Below are 17,788 nucleotides of genomic sequence, written 5' to 3' on the forward strand. Positions count from 1 at the left end.
AAGTGTCGTTTTCTCTCGTTGTTTCTGTGTCAGGTCTTTGATTTCTTATTGATGATGAGGGCGGACTCTCTTCATCGCCTGGGTGTTCCCAATAAAGATGGAGTCCTGAGATTCAGCCCATATTGTCACTGTGACGTGGGGTAAGAACACAAACATGTGCTTTCTTTGCCGTTTTCTCACACACACTTATTATAGAGGATATTTACTAGGATAGTTAATATTACTTTTAAATGAATATATTTATTTAAATTAATTATAAAAATTACATTAAGTATAAATAGTTAAGGAGAATAGTCAGATTTATTATTAAATGTAAATAAAGTATAAATGTATTTTAAAATTAACTTAAAATGTATTATTAAATTTAAATACAATATAAATGTATTTATAAAATTAAATTAAGGATAAACCATTAAGGAGGGTATTTAGATTTTTGAAAAATGTATAATAACTTTAGTCAAAATATAAATGTTTTTAAATGTATCATTACATTTAAATTAAATTAAAATATATTATTACATTTAAATGAAGTATTCATTTCTGTAAATGCATTATTAAAATTGCATTAAGTATAAATTATTAAGGAGGATATTCAGATTTGTTATTAAATTTAAAGTATAATTTTTTTTATTAATTATTAAAACTACATTAAGTTTAAATAATTAAGGACAATATTCAGATGTATTAATTAAAGTATAAATGTATTTTTAAATGTATTATTAAATGTATTAATTAAATTGCAATAAAAATACATTAATTTAAATGTATTTCTAAAATTAAATTAAGTATAAAATATTAAGAGTTGTGTTTAGACTAACTAAAGTTATTATTAATTTTTTAATATAGTGTAAATGGTTTTTAAATGTATCATTACATTTAAATGAAATGAAAATGTATTATAAAATTTAAATAAAGTATACATTTATTTAGCTTAATTATTAAATTTAAATTAATGTATTATTAAATTAAGTATACACTTATTTAAATGTATTATTAATTCATTATTTTATTATTAAAATAAATTATTAAGGAGGATATTCAGATTGAGTAAATGCGAAAATTACATTTAAATAAAGTATAAATGTATATACAATTATTTGTACATTTAAATTGTATTACATTTACATGTATTTAAAATGATTTATAAAATTAAATTAAGTAAATTATTAAGGAGAGTATCTTAAGTCATCTAAAGTTATCATTATTTTTAAATAGTTCACATTTTTTTATTTATTAAATTTAAATTACGTAAAAAACTATTAAATGTAAATGAGGTATACATTTATTTAAATGTATTAAAATACATTAAGTGTAAATTATTAAGGAGCATATTCGAATATTATTAAATAAAGTATTCACTTGTTTAAATGTATTATTAAAATTAAATGAAGTATAAATTATTAGGGAGGGACATTCAGGTTGATCAAATGTCTGGTTTTCAGTGAGTCGGAGAAGAGAGTATCCGATAAGAAGCCGGCAGGAACAGTGTCTCCTCCGACAGGGAGTCCTACTCCAGCCGCTCCGCCCTCATCCATTCGCACAGCGTATCTGCCCTACAACCTGGCCTTCAACGTGCTGCTCCAGTGCCTGAAGATGGTACACAAACACACACACAGCTGAGATATTCCTCCACAAAAAATACAGGTTTAATACTATTGCAACATATATTTTTCGGGGGGAAAAGTAGCACCTGAATTTAAGTTGCACCTGGTAAAAATTGCACAGATAAGTCACATTATATTACTATATTAAACACACTAAATAAAACCTATGTATATGAATGTATATTCACATTTTGCATGTGTGTATACCATCATAAACGGCTAGTAGCAGCACTTTGTTATTGCCGATCATGTGTGTGTTTGGTGTGTAGGAGACTGACTGGAAGGTTCTGAAGCTGGTTCTGGATAAGATGTCGTGCACAATCCAGTATAAAGTCTTGATATTGTCGTCTCCGTGCAGCATCGATCATATGTGCTCCATGCTGTGTTCCATGGTACTGTACACACGCTTGCAAAACTTCAACACTTACAGTAACTAAATGTAATGAATCCAATGGGAACTAGTTGATTTGAGAGAGTGTGTTTGTTTGCAGGTCACGGACCGGCTAATATCGGAGCGTTTGAAGAAGACTCCCGATGGATTCTCCCTCACGGATGTTCAGCTGGCTGTGGTTCCTGTCCTCACTGCCCTCACCTCCTACCACAGCTACCTAGAACAGTCCCGACAGGTGACACACACACACACACACACACACACACACACACACACACACACACACACACACACACACCCTGAACTTGCTGTCTAAATGACAACACAGTGAACACACCATACAGTATATTATTAGTTTATAGTTTATAGTTCGTATATAAACACTGTCTACGTAATAATCAAAATAGAGCAAATCACCTTTTTAAAGTAACTTTAGGCAAGGTCATGGGTTCGATCCCAGGGAAAGCAAGAACTGATAAGAATGTAAATGTGTACCTTGAAATGCAATGTAAGTCGCTTTGAATAAAAGCATCTACCAAATGCATAAATGTAAATGTAAATATAAATTACATCGTTACACCAGTAGGTGGCGACAAGTGACTGTTAAAAAGTGTATTTGTCATTGAATAATTAATTCAAGAGATTCATTCAAAAACGCTGATTCATCCAGTAATGAAACAAATGAAGTCTATATGAGTGAGTCATTGAATCATTCATTCAACCCCGAATTTTTTATTTTTTTTATTCAGAATAATTAATAATTTGAAATAGATTGCAGCAATTAATATTTTGTCAGAGCCTCCAGTAATTTACATGTTATTTTGTTTAGTTGTCTGAGAATCGTGATCTCTGTTTGAAACATACAGGTCCACAAATAGGAGGTATACAGGTTAAATCATACATGATTCTCAATTCATTTAGAAGTGTGCAGCTCTACCATACAGTCTATTGATTTTATAAAAAGCTAATAATCAGTGTTTCAAACCAGTTATTTTCGTTAACAAAAATGAAAACTATTAAAAACATCTATGTTAATTGAAATTAAATAAATTTGAATAAGGATATGAAATAAAAATATTAATATTTCAGGTAATCGCCAAGGCAACATTTCTAAATTTTGTTTAGTTGAAGTACTAAAATTACTAAAAGTGAAAATAAGTAAACAAAAACTGATATAAAAATGATAAAAGCTTAATAGACTTAAAAAAACCAAGAAACTAATAAATTCGATAAAACCGCAAATTCGATAAAACTTTTTATCATTATCATATTTTTTTATATTAAACTGAGAATAGAAAACATAAAAAATAAAAACATATGGAGGTCCAAACCTGCAGAAAAAAAGAGATAAATAAATAAATGTATTAATAGGAAAATAAATAATTAAATAAATGACCTGATAAAACAAATACATTTATTTAATTAATTTATTAATTCAAAATATTTATTAATACTATATTTGTGATACTAAAATAACACTGCTACAAACTAAACCAAAATAGAACATTATTTGCTGTATTTATGAGTAGTTTTAATATTGAGGTTGTCTCCAGAAGAAGGTTTTGTCAGATCTAGGAATTTTAAATGTAATCTTTTTTAATTTATTCACATTTATTATGACATATAAATGAAGTACAATTGTATTATTCAGTTCTGAGTTGATCATGAGAGCGAATGATTCAGTCACATGACTGTTTTGAATGCACATCTAGGGCTGATTTGTTAAAGGTGTTCCCTGTGTGTCTGTCTCAGAGGGAGCTGGTTCAGTGTTTGGAGAAAGGCCTGATTTACCGCTGCGCTAAGCAGTGTGTGGTGGCTCTGACCATGTGCACCGTGGAGATGCCTGACATCATGATCAAACTCCTGCCCGCCCTCATCGTCAAGCTCACACACATCTCCGCCACCGTGGCCATGGCGTCTCCCATGCTGGAGTTCCTGTCCAGTGAGCGCAAGCCTTTCTTTCTTAATCCCGCCCATTCTCACCCTCTGACCAATCAGAATATAGTATAGCTTGTCTTTTTCGTCTGCAGCGTTGGTGCGGCTCCCACGTCTGTATGCTAACTTCGTAGCTGAGCAATACGTTAGCGTGTTTGCCATATCCCTGCCGTACACCAACCCTTCAAAGTGAGTATCATCATACACAGATTTGACCAGATCCATGAGGGCCATTTATAACGTTACAAAAGATTTCTATGTCCAATAAATGCTGTCAAATTAGAATCATATAAGAGTGATTTCTGAAGGATCATGTGACACTGAAGACTGGAGTAATGATGCTGAAAATTCAGCTTTGATCACAGGAATAAATTATATTTTAACACACATTCACATAGAAAACATCTATTTTAAAATGTAATAATATTTCACAATATTACTGTTTTTACTGTATTTTTAATCAAATAAAGTATTTTAGAGTATTTTAAAGGCAGAATGATCTCAAACGACATGTATTTGAGTAGTTTTCTTGTTTTTCTTCCACTCTCTATAGGTTTAATCAGTACATAGTGTCTCTAGCCCATCATGTGATCGCCATGTGGTTCATACGCTGCAGGCTGCCGTTCAGGAAAGATTTCGTCCAGTACATCACCAAGGTGGGTGGTGGGACTTCTGTGCTCATGTGCTCACAGTTTGAACGATCGGTTTGTGTTGACTTGTTGTTTTTGTGTCATTAGGGTCTCCGCTCAAACGCTCTTCTGCCGTTCGATGACACTCTCGAGCAGAGCAGCTTCAGAGCGCGCAGCACCAGCCTGAACGAGAGACCCAAGAGGTACACACACACACACACACCCACACACACACACTCACACACTCACACACTCACGATCATGTACGGCCGCATCATGTCAGGTTTCGCCGTTGGACTCAGTCATTCAGGCGCCTCATTGGTTCATTTTTTGATGGTAGTGGCGTGGTTTTTGGCTTTATGTGTCTGATTACGTCAGAACATCAGTTTTCACACGCGACTCACGGATGCTAGTTTGACTCGTCTCTTTCTCTCTGTCTTATCTTATCGGTTTCATTTCTTTCTCCCTTTCTCTCTTTCTCTCATCATCTGTCGAGGCGGTGACTATCACATCAAAACCATTGACACATTCATTTATGAAAGAGTGTTTCTTCAACTGCGGACATTTTATGTTTATCCAGACTAATAGATTTTGACTTCTGACTATTTGTTACATGAAGGTCACATTAAAACTGTTCTGTAGTACTTTTAGTACAATACTTTTTAGTTTTGATACTTTCACGCAATTCAATCTTAAAATAAAAAATCATAAAAATAATCTAAGCAAAGATAAATAAATAAATATATAAATATATAAATATATAAATATATATATGTATGCTTGGTCAGTGTCTTTTCCAAAAATGTTCTATTTCTAACACATAAAGATGATGTGATGGAAATGACTCTGTGGTGGAAATATGTGTGACGGTTCATGAAAGAAGTGTGTTCATACAATGTTGGACGTTGTTAGTAGATTCATTAAATTAGTACGTTTAAAAAGTTTGTGTTCATGGAGTTTCATTTCTAAAAGGACTTAAAATGGCCATAGTTGAAGAAACACCTGAATATAAAGTACACACAGCTCTAAATCTTGTGCTGATGTTTAATGAGCCATGGTCCCATCCTGTAATACTCTGCTCAGAATAACTAGTCATATGATGTCTAACAAAGGGACCAATAAACTAAAGGTTAACAGTCCCGTGTGGGTTTCAACTGAATCATATTCATTTTTTATTTTTTTTTACATTAAGCCGACTCTTTTCTCCTTCATTCGTTCTCTGTCTCCCCTTTTCTTCATTTCACTTAATTGGATTTAAAAACCGAAGGTATCTCATAAACCATTTTAATTTAGCAGGAAATTTCCATGCTAATGACTTAATAAACCATTGTAACCAGGATATCTGGTGCAGCAATCAATGCATTGTAATTATTGTAACAACAAGAGAGTTTTCCCAGGCTTATCACTAATAAAGTCCACGATCAACTATGTCCAGAGCCACAAAACCATCTAATCTCATTGTCATGACAAATTCCAGGCTAATTTTCAGTGTTTTATTGTTTTCCTGTCCTGTGTCTTGTCCTGACACTGAAGCTGGAACTTTGAATTACTAGCCTGAAAGAGAGAAAGATCAACCAATGCGTTTACATGCACAAGAATATTCAGATATGAATGAGAATTTGGTCATATTATGATTATATAGGATTCATGTAACGCACAATAACCTGATTTCCATCACCATATTAAGACCGTATTATAGAGTCTCTATACATTTCTGTAAATATAATAATACTTATTCTTGTATTAATCAGATTTTTGGGTTATGTAAGCATCTTATTCAGAATATCAATCATAACTGAACACTTGTTTATATATAAACATATTCACACAAAGGTAATTCTGGGTGAAAATTTGTAACTATTAATGATGAATGAGATTTTTTTTTTTATTACTTGCATTTTTCAAACATCATAACCTACATTTTGTTAATAACATGAATAAGCATCATTCAATAGTCGATAAAAGTACTGCACAAAATTACTTAAATGCAGTGTAATAAATGACGAGTTAGAAATCTACTGCTTACATTGTGTGTTGATAGAAAAACTTGTGATTACGTTTTGATAAGAAGCAAACAATTAAATTTAAAAAAGCGAATTAAATAAATAACTTTCAAATAAATCATATAAAAATAAAACGCTTACTAAAAAGATCCAAGATTTTATTTGTTTACGTGCATCAGAGAACTGTGAAAATGCATATGTGCTGATAATTATTGAAAGTAAATATATTTTAGGTCAAAGGCTGGAGAAAATGAATCTGAAAATAATGTTCATGTAAATGTATTTCAAAAATATATTTTCAAATGCCAGGCATCACATTCTTCATTCCAGCTTCTAGTTTAACTTCATCCCGTCATTCATCTGTGTGTTTATTTGCTGTATTAATTCACACACATACACATGACCATATCACTGTTTTCCTATTGCTATTAATTTCCATTATAATGATCATTGCAGTGTCTTGAGTGCTTTTTTTTCTTCCCCTGTACCAGTATGTTTGTGCTCTCTGATGAGTTTATCCCTTGTTTTCTCCAACTCTTTCATTCCTTTGGTAGAATGCTGACAGTATATTGCTTACTTTATGCCTTGTCATGTGTCTGTTGATCTTTTATATGCTGTTTCTCCTTCCAGTTTTCCGTTTCCTCCTCTGTTATTGTTTAGTTTTTTTAAATGTCGTCCCTGTTTTCCGGTTCTCAGTGTGCACTGCTGACCAAGTTACTTTGTTTTCCTTTCACTTCCTTATTTGACCCCTCCCCCCTCCTCTGATTGGGTGTGGTTTGGGGGTGTGCCGACACCTCGGATCCGTCACCTGTGATTGGTCGCTGGCCCCTTTCGTGACACTCCACAACCAATCGCACTCCCCCATCCACCCATGCCGACGTTGTTAAAATATGCCTCAAATTCCCCCCAACTCTCCTTGGTCACGACCTTACCCTGACGCACACCTGACCTCGTTTGCCCTCGGGCAGTTTGCGGACGACCAAAGTGGCGAAGCAAGGCCCCAGCGCAAACTCTCCCGTTAAAGACCTGAAAGATCTGTCGGCCATGGACGCCTTCCGCTCCCGAAGCATCAGTGTGTCCGAGCATGCGGTGCGCAGGTAGAGCATTTTTGGTAACATCAGCAACCGATTTATATCCCTACTTTTCCTTTTCTGTATGCAGGGACGGTGGGCGGGGCTTGGGCATTGGGGGCGGGCGATGCGGGGTGGGCGTGGACATCTGGTTTGGGCTAATTCTGATTGGGCAGGAAAGGGTGCATGCTGGAGGAGGGTTTTGTCTTTTTCTTTCGTGTCATTGGTGGTAACGTTGACTGCATGCGCTGAGCCTGGCCACTGACTTGCGTGCACCTGTTTTGATTTGAACCTAACCCCGTTTAGTGTTTGCTTTTACCGTACTTTATTGTGCTGTTTGTGATGGTGTTCATTTGAATGTTTTTATTTTTATTATCATGAACAAATGGTGGTATTACGGAGGCCCTAAAGGGATATGATGATGAGAAGAAAAAAATGAAATGGGAGGAGAAGTGATATTTCAATGCTTTTGCAGTATTTCGCAAAACTTTTGCGTTCGCCCGAGAAGCTCCGCGTTTACTCACAAAACTTCTACGTTCTCTTTCAAATAATTTTTAGATTTCCAAAATCGTTTTTTTATGTTCACTTGCAAAACTTTGTATTCACTCACAAAATATTTACTTTCCCTCAAATAAAAGTTTTACGTTCTCTCGCAAAACTTTACATTTCTTTGCAGGAACTTTGGTTCAATCGCAAAACTTTTACGTTCTAGCGCAAAACTTCTGTGTTCGCCTGAGATGCTTCGTGTTTACTCGCAAAACTTTTACATTCTCTTGCAAATCTTTTGCGTTTCCCTGAGAAACTTTGCATTCGATCGCAAAACGTTTACTTTTTCATGCAAATTTTTTTCGTTTACTCGCAAAACTTTTGTGTTCCCCTTACAAACTTTGGTATTCACTCACAAAAACTTTTATGTTCTCTTGCAAAACTTTTGTGTTCCCCTAACAAACTTTAGTATTCACTCACAAAAACTTTTACGTTCTCTCGCAAAACTTTGCATTTCTTTGCAGAAACTTTGTTCAATCGCAAAACTTTTACGTTCTCTTGCAAAATTTTTGTGTTCGCCCGAGATGCTTCGTGTTTACTCGCAAAACTTTTACATTCTCTTGCAAATCTTTTGCGTTTCCCTGAGAAACTTTGCATTCGATCGCAAAACTTTTACTTTCTCGCGCAAAACTTTTGCGTTCGCCCGAGAAGCTTCACGTTTACTCACAAAAACGTAATGCTCTCTAGCAAAACTTTTGCGTTCCACTGAGAAAATTTGCGTTAATCCGCAAAACGTTTGTAATGGAAATTATACGAGGTGAGAGGAAAAACTCTTTTGCTAGTGAACGCAGTTTTTCGGGGAACACAGTATTTCTGTGCGACGATGCAAAAGTTTTGCGAGCGAGCGCACAAGCATTGAAATATAGCATTTCTTCCCAACTGTTTTTTTCCCCCTTCTCCATGTCCCTTCAAGGCCTCCGTACTGTACACAGGAAGCATGCGAGATTGAAAAAGCGAAAGTAGGCGGACAGTCACACAATCTAGCGTCAAGCTTTTCTGTCTTTGCTGTTTGTTAAACGAAATGAACTGCAGAAATTCAGCTCCCAAACACTAGGGGGCGCACTCAACTTTCTCAGCCTGCCGCCTGTTTTAACCTTCACTTATTCACATCATGTTCACACACACTCTTTATACATGATCCAGGTAAGTATCCATCCATGCCTCATCAAAGTGCATTTTGAACCATGAACATGAAACGCTGCAAACACACTGAAAATGCTACACTGACGCCCTCTTCAAATGCTGTTCCTCCATGTTTTGTTTTTCACCCAATGATTAAAAAAAAGAAGTATTTTTTAGCACTTATGGAAATTCTGTTATCATTTACTCACCTCATGTCATTTCAATCCCATTTGAAACACATTTGTGTTTTTTCCACTCAACACACTGGACATCATCAGCCTCATTTTCATTTGCATACATTTAAATATGAAGTCTGACCTCCTCCTGCTACTCAATAACTCATTAACACATAACCAGCAGAGGGCAGCGTAGCCTCAGAAGAGATTTACACCAACAGGCGGAGGGAGAGAGACTGGCAGTATTAAACCCCGAACGTCTGTGTTTTAGTAACCCAGTGCATCTAATTACCATAAAATCTATTAATTCAGTGTCTACAAGTTAAAGGCTGGTAGAGAATAGAAAGTCCTTTAATAACAAGCTCAGGGATTTCATACGGCATATTTGTTTTATTATTTAGATTACCTTGTCATTGCTTTGCGAAGTATTTCTGTGCCAAGGGGTTTTGTTTGGATCATTCCAAGGTTGCTCTTTATGATTTAATGACATTTTTGGCGAGCTAATTATGCTGGAATGGATCTAAATCACAAGCCTGAGTTGAAAGTCAACATGAAGAAAATGTACCGCTTCAGTTTCCCAGTTTCATAAATCAACTGGGAAATGACATTTTTTCTGTTTTCCCCTCTAAATGAATCAAATATTAATTGCTCACTAGATATCCAGTGAAGAAATGAATATGCTCCGAACGCATTTATATTCAGCTGTCATCGCTTATTGCATCAATAGAGTAAAATTATTATTATCATCTACTCCACACTCATCAACAATCATCCGACTGCCGCTAATAGGGATGATGGAGGGGCTTGATGAGCAGTGAAATGTTTTCAGTGTGTGACACAGCAGTGAAAAGATGTTTATGTTGGAATTTGTGCCTTTTGGAAAAGATCAACGTGCTTGGAGAATATCATGATATCAAAGGAAGGGTTTGATATTATGATCAGCTGTGCTGGACGCCCAGGATTCAGAGACTTGGAGATTTCATGAAGTTAAGATACATTTGACAGGTTCTTATCTTGGTTTTATTTGAGTGCTCTTTATCTGGAGAATTCATGCATTTACTGTGCAAACAGATATGCTAATAATTTGGCCATTAAAGCATTATAGGTCAACTCTGAGATGAGGCGTCCACTTCAGCTGGACACAAACTGGGTCTCTCTCTCTCTCTCTCTCTCTCTCTCTCTCTCTCTCTCTCTCTCTCTCTCTCTCTCTCTCTCTCTCTCTCTCTCTGTGTGTGTGTGTGTATGCGTGCTGGATGAGCCTGTTTATGGACGCTCCAGTGATTTGCTATGGTGCGCTGGTTAAGGCTTAGGACGGGTACACCAGAAGGTTGTTGGATCGATTCCGATGAGGAAAAAGTCAATTGTGCCCTCGTGCAAAAGCAGCCGAAGGAATGTTCTACATTCAGCTTAATCTCTTATCGACAGCGTTTGTCAGTTACTACGGAAAATAGCATTGACCCTTCCATCAGGTTGTGTTTGTTTACATTAACACATTTATAGTGGAAGTCAACAGGGGTCATTCACTTTTTGGGCTTAAATGCTTGAAATTTTTATTTTTATGTACATAATTCTTTGCTATTTAAGCTGTAAACTGTGTAAAGTATGACGTTAAAGTTATTGTTTAGTGGTTTTACATGGTCATGACAGGAAAGTAAGTGATTCCAGCACACTAATCTCATATTAAAATATCTGATGTGAATGTTAAGTCTTTATTACCTTAAATGTATTACTTTTCCCTGTTTACTTCTATTGTACGTGCATTACAGTAACCGTGAAAAGCTGATTTAAAGCCTCTGTCCTTCATGAAGTTAGTTCAATAAATTGCTTAAAAATGTGCATTTCATTTGCTGGAAATTACCTTTAAAAATGTGCACAGTCAAGTTTGATATAAAATTATGCATTAATTTATTTTGTGTATATATAATTTACTTCATATTAAGATATAATTATTATTTACTTATAAAATAATAATGTAAAATAATATATATATATATATATATATATATATATATATATATATATATATTATAATATATTTTTATTTTATATATTTAAAATAATTAAAATATTTTTGACTTTATTAAAATGTAATTATTACTTTATAATCAAATAAAAAATGTGTATGTTATTTTTCTTTATATTCAAATATAATTATTTACTTTATAATCTAATAAAGACAATTAAAGGTAAATGCAAAATATATAAAAATATTAATATTTTAATAAGTAATTTTTTAAATAAATGTATTTAATATAATTTTTTTTGTTGTTGCTAATGTGGTCTTTATTCAATAGGATAGTGGAGAGGTGACATTTCATTGCACACCAGAGATAAACTGCATCACAACCTTATCAGTGTGAAATATTGACATTTAAGTCCAGGTCGCTGAAGGTGAAGTTCACGGTGTCGTTCTGTGGTGTGTGTGTGTGTGTGTGTGTGTGTGTGTGTATCATTCTCCAGATAGAATATAGTTTTTATTTTGATAGACATTCTGTTGGTTTATAAAAGGGTGACATCAGATGACGCAGGTCATGCTGAAACTCCTTTATTTTGTTGAGCGCGTTTGTCGTCTCTGACGCCCACATGTACTCATATCCGTCCTTGTTGGACTGTTGGTGATAAATGGCTGCTGTTTATTCCTCGCCAGTATTACACACACACACACACACACACACACACACACGTCAAGTTCGTGATTTCTGGATGAGTTGTTCACCTGTGCCTGATGTAAAAGTCAAAAGCACTTTAGCTCAAAGGTGTGTCGTGTGTGTTGTCTCAGTGTATGGAGATGATTTGGACTCGGTTGATTTCCCCTGGGATGCGGTTGCCGTGGTTACAGAAAGGCAGGATGCTGATGGCGGCCTTAGATTAATGTGATCATCTAGATAATGTGTGTGTGTGTGTGTGTGTGCCAGCTGAACGTGTCTGGTGTGGTTTTGTCTGGAAATTCTCTCTCTCTCTCTCTCTCTCTCTCTCTCTCTCTCTCTCTCTCTCTCTCTCTCTCTCTCTCTCTCGTGCTCTCGCTCAAAGTTTGTCCCTTTTACAGACCCAGTTTTGTGTCTCTTTAGAGAGGAATAGAAAGGACTTCAACTAAACAAAATGAATAAAGGAATCGTTCACCCAAAAATTTAAGTTATTTAAAAAAATTGTGGTCAATGCACAATGGTGTAAAGCGCGAATGAGATTTACAGTGAATAATTGATAAAATGTTGGTCTGTTCCTTGCAAAAATTTCTATATATCTTCTAAAGATTTTGAATATAGTGCGAGAGTCATATGGGCCACTTTTAGGAAACTTTAAATGTTTTATGACAGTTTTGGAGCTCATTTTTTGTTCTAGTCAAGAAATAAAGTCATGTGGTTTTAGAATGACATGAGAGTGAAAGTGTTATTTTAGTATTATTTATATAATATTTTAGTATTAATATTTTGAATGAGCTTTTATTTTATATTTTCAGTTTTCTTTTTAAATTTAAGTAAAGTTTTTAGTAATTTTTGTAGTTAAGTAGTTTATAGTTTTTTTTATTTTTATATTTCTGTTAGTGCTGTCAAATCAATTAATTGGTTTGTATAATTTATAAGTACACACACACACACACACACACACACACACACACACACACATATTTACAAACTTTTATGTTAGATGCGATTAATCAATTTGACCGCACTAACTTCTATATAAATCTATTTTTATATCAGTTTTATTTTTTAATAGAATTTTTATTTCTTTAACTTTAATAATTTTATTTCAGTTTGTTGCCAAGGCAACATTTCTAATTTCAATATAATTTTTTCCCCACCTACATATGTATATATAGTTTCAATTAACGATTGAAATAAAATGACTCTTATTATTCTCAGGTTTAGATGACACTGCCGAGTGAGTAATTCTTTGGGTGAACTATTCCTTTAAGCAAAGATGAACAAACATAATGTCTCTAGTTTGATTCATGGAGTGTGAGTCTGTGTTTTAACTGCATGTGTGTGTGTTTTCAGTGGGTCACTCCAGCTTCAATCACCATCTGAATCTGATTCAATACCCGAAGAGTCTGACTCTCTCGCTTCACTCTGTGTCCTAAACAGCCGTGACTCCATTTGCAATCAGGACAAGCAAAAAAGATGGTGTAGCTCCGCCCACAGTGATGTCATAATCGGAATCAAATGAATCAGAACTGGAATCAGCCAGTTGTTGAAAATTCCGCTGGCATCATGTCTGGTTAGGACACTGTGTTAGAGAGCGAGCAATGACTTCACTAGCACCAGTGTGAGCTGGTTGTGAATCTGACCTCTGACCCCTGTGTGTGACCCCTGACCCCCGTCCTGTGCAGGATGCAGACGTCCACCACCACCTGCAGCCTGGGCTCGGCCGACGAGAACGCGGTGATGCAGGCCGACGACGCGCTGAAGACGGTCCACCTGGAGCTGACCGAGACCTGCCTGGACATGATGGCCCGATACGTCTTCTCCAACTTCTCTGCGCTGCCCAAGAGGTGCCCAGCTACACTTCACAGTCATCTTACATTTACTGCCCTAATTTCATCACATTAGTTTTAGTATTTATCAGGTCAATTAATCACAATTAAATGCGTCAATATTTGCAGTTGAATATCAGTATTTGATTAGAAACACCATTAAGTGAAGATACTTAAATTTTTTACATTATCATGTTAGATGAAAGCGTTGAATAAGGCATGAGTAATTGTTTTTTTTTATCGTGTGTATATATTATATTATATTATATTATATTATATTATATTATATTATATTATATTTTATTATATTATATTATATTATATTAATGATATTATTAAAAAAAATATATATATTTTAAATAATAATATATAGTAATAAAAAATGCACTAAATTAACACATTAAATTAAGTAACTATTATCTAATTGTACATTTTATTTCATCAGGTTTAAAAAAAGGATATTTTTTAAAATAAATGAATAATAATAATTTCCCTAATTAATTTCCTATTTCCCTAAATTGAAACTGATTAACTGTTAATTTTCTAGTTTATTTTCAATTTTTTTTAAATGTAATGCATAATAATAATATTATTAATAATAATTGCTCCACTTTAAACTGACACATTTAGTAGTTGTTCATTTTTATTGTTTAAAATAAAATAAAATAAAAGGAGAAATATTTACCTACCTTAAACTTAAATAATGAATTATTGTGTACATTTGTTTAAAATATATGTTAAAAATATTAAAAACAACTACTTCAAACTGAAACAATAAGATTTAAATGTTTATTTCTACAAGTCAGTATTCATGTTTGTATGGCAAGAGAATCTCACTGGCCAATTACTCAGGTATAATCTTTTAGCTCATGCATCAATGCACCAAAACCTATTTTACCGTCTGACTTTAAACTAAAGGAATTGTAATTTCATTCATTTGTAACTCGCTTTGAAACAAAGTGTCTGCTAAATGAATGCATTGAAGACGCACACAGAGCTGCTGCTGTCTCTGCCTTTTCTTCTTCTTTTGTTTTAGGCTAGTTTACACACTTTTAGGCAGAGCCGTAATTGCTTGACCTTCATCCTTTTGTGCGCTTTCTATTTGCAGACCTTCAAATAGAATTAATTTTTCATCTGGGCTGAAGCAGACCGGCTGAACGCTGCATTGATCCACCTTTTGTTCCAGAGCAAACCTATTTCTCAGTCAGTCTTACAAAAGTTGTTTTGCTCTCTATGTGAATATTCAAATCAACCGATATCCTCATTCGGACGGTTGTTTTGGAAAGTGTAGCATCTACTTTTAGCGTGAGAACAGCAAACTCTTGTCATAGATGAATGTGTTTTTCTCACAAGAGCATCTCCAGTGTCTTGTGGCCGCGTGTGATGCTAAATAAAGATGAGTAATGGACTTCATAAACTCTCTCTCTCTCTCTCTCTCAGGTCTCCCATTGCCGAGTTCCTGTTATCCGGTGGACCCAGTATGACTTGGCTGGTTGGGAATAAGTTAGTCACTATAACAACCAGTGGCGGCTCACGAACCCAAGCTCTTCTCGGTCTGGACATGGCAGAGAGACCCGGAGGAGGAGAAATGACCAGGTTATTTCTACACAATTTTCATGGCCCCCAGAATATTTTGTTGTATGAAGTCAAATTTTGAGCAAAAAACTGAGAAAATCATGTTTTTCTCAAAGATTACATCCAGATCAGATTCAGAACGATGATCAAAACACTGATGGAGTTGATCGAATCCCCGAACAATCCCCGAATCCTGTAGCTCGTCCTGGGGAAACATTTCATTCAGTAACATTAGGCAGTTTTGATTTATATTCTGTTTAATGTTGATGTTCGCGTTATTTAACACATGCATATGATTACATATTGGATCGCTCGTTTTTTGCTTCTTCTTTGCACATGTTTTGATCAGAAGATTCAGTTCTCTTTCAGAAGATGTGTAATAGCGCCCCCTACCGTATAAGCCGGAAATTTCCGTCAATGGCGGGGAAAGAGTTAAACACAAAAGACCTTGTTTGACACAAGATGTTTCAACACAGGAAAAGCAATAGCCTCATATGACAGTGTTTACTGGTCTGAGTCTCGTAGGAGAGAATCTAAAGATGGGAATGTGAGTGGAAAATATAAAAACGTATCCATATATGAATGTTCTGCAGGTCGGACCCGTCACTTCACACGCGGCAGACGAAAGAGGCTCCGGCTATACTAGAGTCACAGTCCGGCCAGCAGATCAACACCACCACTCGCACACGAGTCCGCTCCATATCAGGTGCCAATGTTCACATCCTCTGCACCCGCATCCAATTTAATGGGCCATATCCCTTATGCTTTAAGGTTTTCTTGCTCCAAAGAGTTGTCATGATCATTTTCCACATTCTGACCCATGAAGTTAAATAGTTTGTTTGCTACTGTACCTTTACTGTCTTACCTTCCATATTAAACCATTAGTAGTTCCTTAGCCAAGTATAATGGAACTGAAGCTGTTTGGTTTCCAACATTCTTCAAAACATTTTCTTTTACGTTCCACAGAACAGAGCAAGCCATACAGGTTTGGAACGACATTAAGATGAGCCAATAATGACTTTTACAACCCTATTTACTTTCTTAAAGGGATAGTTCACTCAAAAAGTTTCTGTCATCATTTACTCACCCGTGCTTAGCATTTATTTCCAGCGTTGTTATATATATTTTTTAAAAGAGACAAAAACACAACAAAATTACTAAAACTTTAAAGGGATAGTTCACCCAAAACCCTAAATCATGTCATCATGTAAAGATAAAAAAGTTTGCAGACAAATTTTAAGTTGGCTTGTGCCTAGCCAGTAGCCTGGGTTTCCCCATGCTGCCTTGAGCGCAGCGCGATTTTATTCACGCTGCTAGGCAGCCTGGACACCATGGACCAGATTTTCCCCTCAAAAAGGGATCCAATCACAGAACGGGGAGAGAGCAGCAAGACGATGACGACGTCTATGCGACACACCGAAGCAGTTTGTTTATATCTATGGATCCAACATGGCATCAGACGCGAAGTTACCTTTTGATGCAGCCTTAGATAATGTTCTAAGTAGTTTAGAACGCAAGTTTATTTCGTCTTCTTCCACGTCAAATTTCTGTCGCTCTACATACGTCATCTGGTATAATTGAAACGATTGGCTATGAGGTACGTACAGGCGCATTTGATAGACATTCGTAGCGCCCAATAAACGGCTCTGGGCATTCGTAAACCACGCCTCAAATACGAGAAAATGAACGTGGTTCCCAGACCACGTCTCAATGAGACTTGGTCTGACGTTAGCCAGGCTACCTAGCCAGAAAGTTTGAAGTAGTTTTAAAAGTTTGAAGTTTGAAGGATTTCAGTTTGTAATCATTTTAAGTTTTAGTTTAGTAGTTTTAAAAGCCAGATAGATAGGTAGTTAGTTAGTTAGTTAGTTAGATAGATAGATAGACAGACAGACAGACAGACAGATAGACAGACAGACAGACAGACAGACAGACAGACAGACAGACAGATAGATAGATAGATAGATAGATAGATAGATAGACAGACAGACAGACAGACAGACAGATAGATAGACAGACAGACAGACAGACAGATAGATAGATAGATAGATAGATAGATAGACAGACAGACAGACAGACAGACAGACAGACAGACAGACAGATAGATAGATAGATAGATAGATAGACAGACAGACAGACAGACAGACAGACAGACAGACAGACAGACAGATAGACAGATAGATAGATAGACAGACAGACAGACAGACAGACAGATAGATAGATAGATAGATAGATAGACAGACAGACAGACAGACAGACAGACAGA

General features: G+C 35.4%; 1 protein-coding gene across 2 annotated transcripts in view; it reads left to right on the forward strand.

The window, feature by feature from the left end:
* The window catches only part of tsc2 (TSC complex subunit 2), a 42,983-nt gene that overhangs the window by 9,137 nt on the left and 16,058 nt on the right, over nt 1-17,788 (forward strand). The window contains exons 18-29 of one of the 2 annotated variants that reach the window (XM_082164444.1): nt 34-140; nt 1,443-1,596; nt 1,874-1,996; nt 2,096-2,230; nt 3,748-3,937; nt 4,026-4,119; nt 4,484-4,586; nt 4,668-4,762; nt 7,531-7,659; nt 13,807-13,968; nt 15,391-15,546; nt 16,119-16,231. In XM_082164444.1, the coding sequence (XP_082020570.1) occupies nt 34-140; nt 1,443-1,596; nt 1,874-1,996; nt 2,096-2,230; nt 3,748-3,937; nt 4,026-4,119; nt 4,484-4,586; nt 4,668-4,762; nt 7,531-7,659; nt 13,807-13,968; nt 15,391-15,546; nt 16,119-16,231 (1,561 nt within the window). The remainder of the gene's footprint in view (nt 1-33; nt 141-1,442; nt 1,597-1,873; nt 1,997-2,095; nt 2,231-3,747; nt 3,938-4,025; nt 4,120-4,483; nt 4,587-4,667; nt 4,763-7,530; nt 7,660-13,806; nt 13,969-15,390; nt 15,547-16,118; nt 16,232-17,788) is intronic. The other variant, XM_082164445.1, reaches the window with a different exon arrangement.

This window comes from Leuciscus leuciscus, assembly GCF_965113295.1.
Source record: "Leuciscus leuciscus genome assembly, chromosome: 3".
NCBI classification, from domain to species: Eukaryota; Metazoa; Chordata; class Actinopteri; order Cypriniformes; family Leuciscidae; genus Leuciscus; species Leuciscus leuciscus.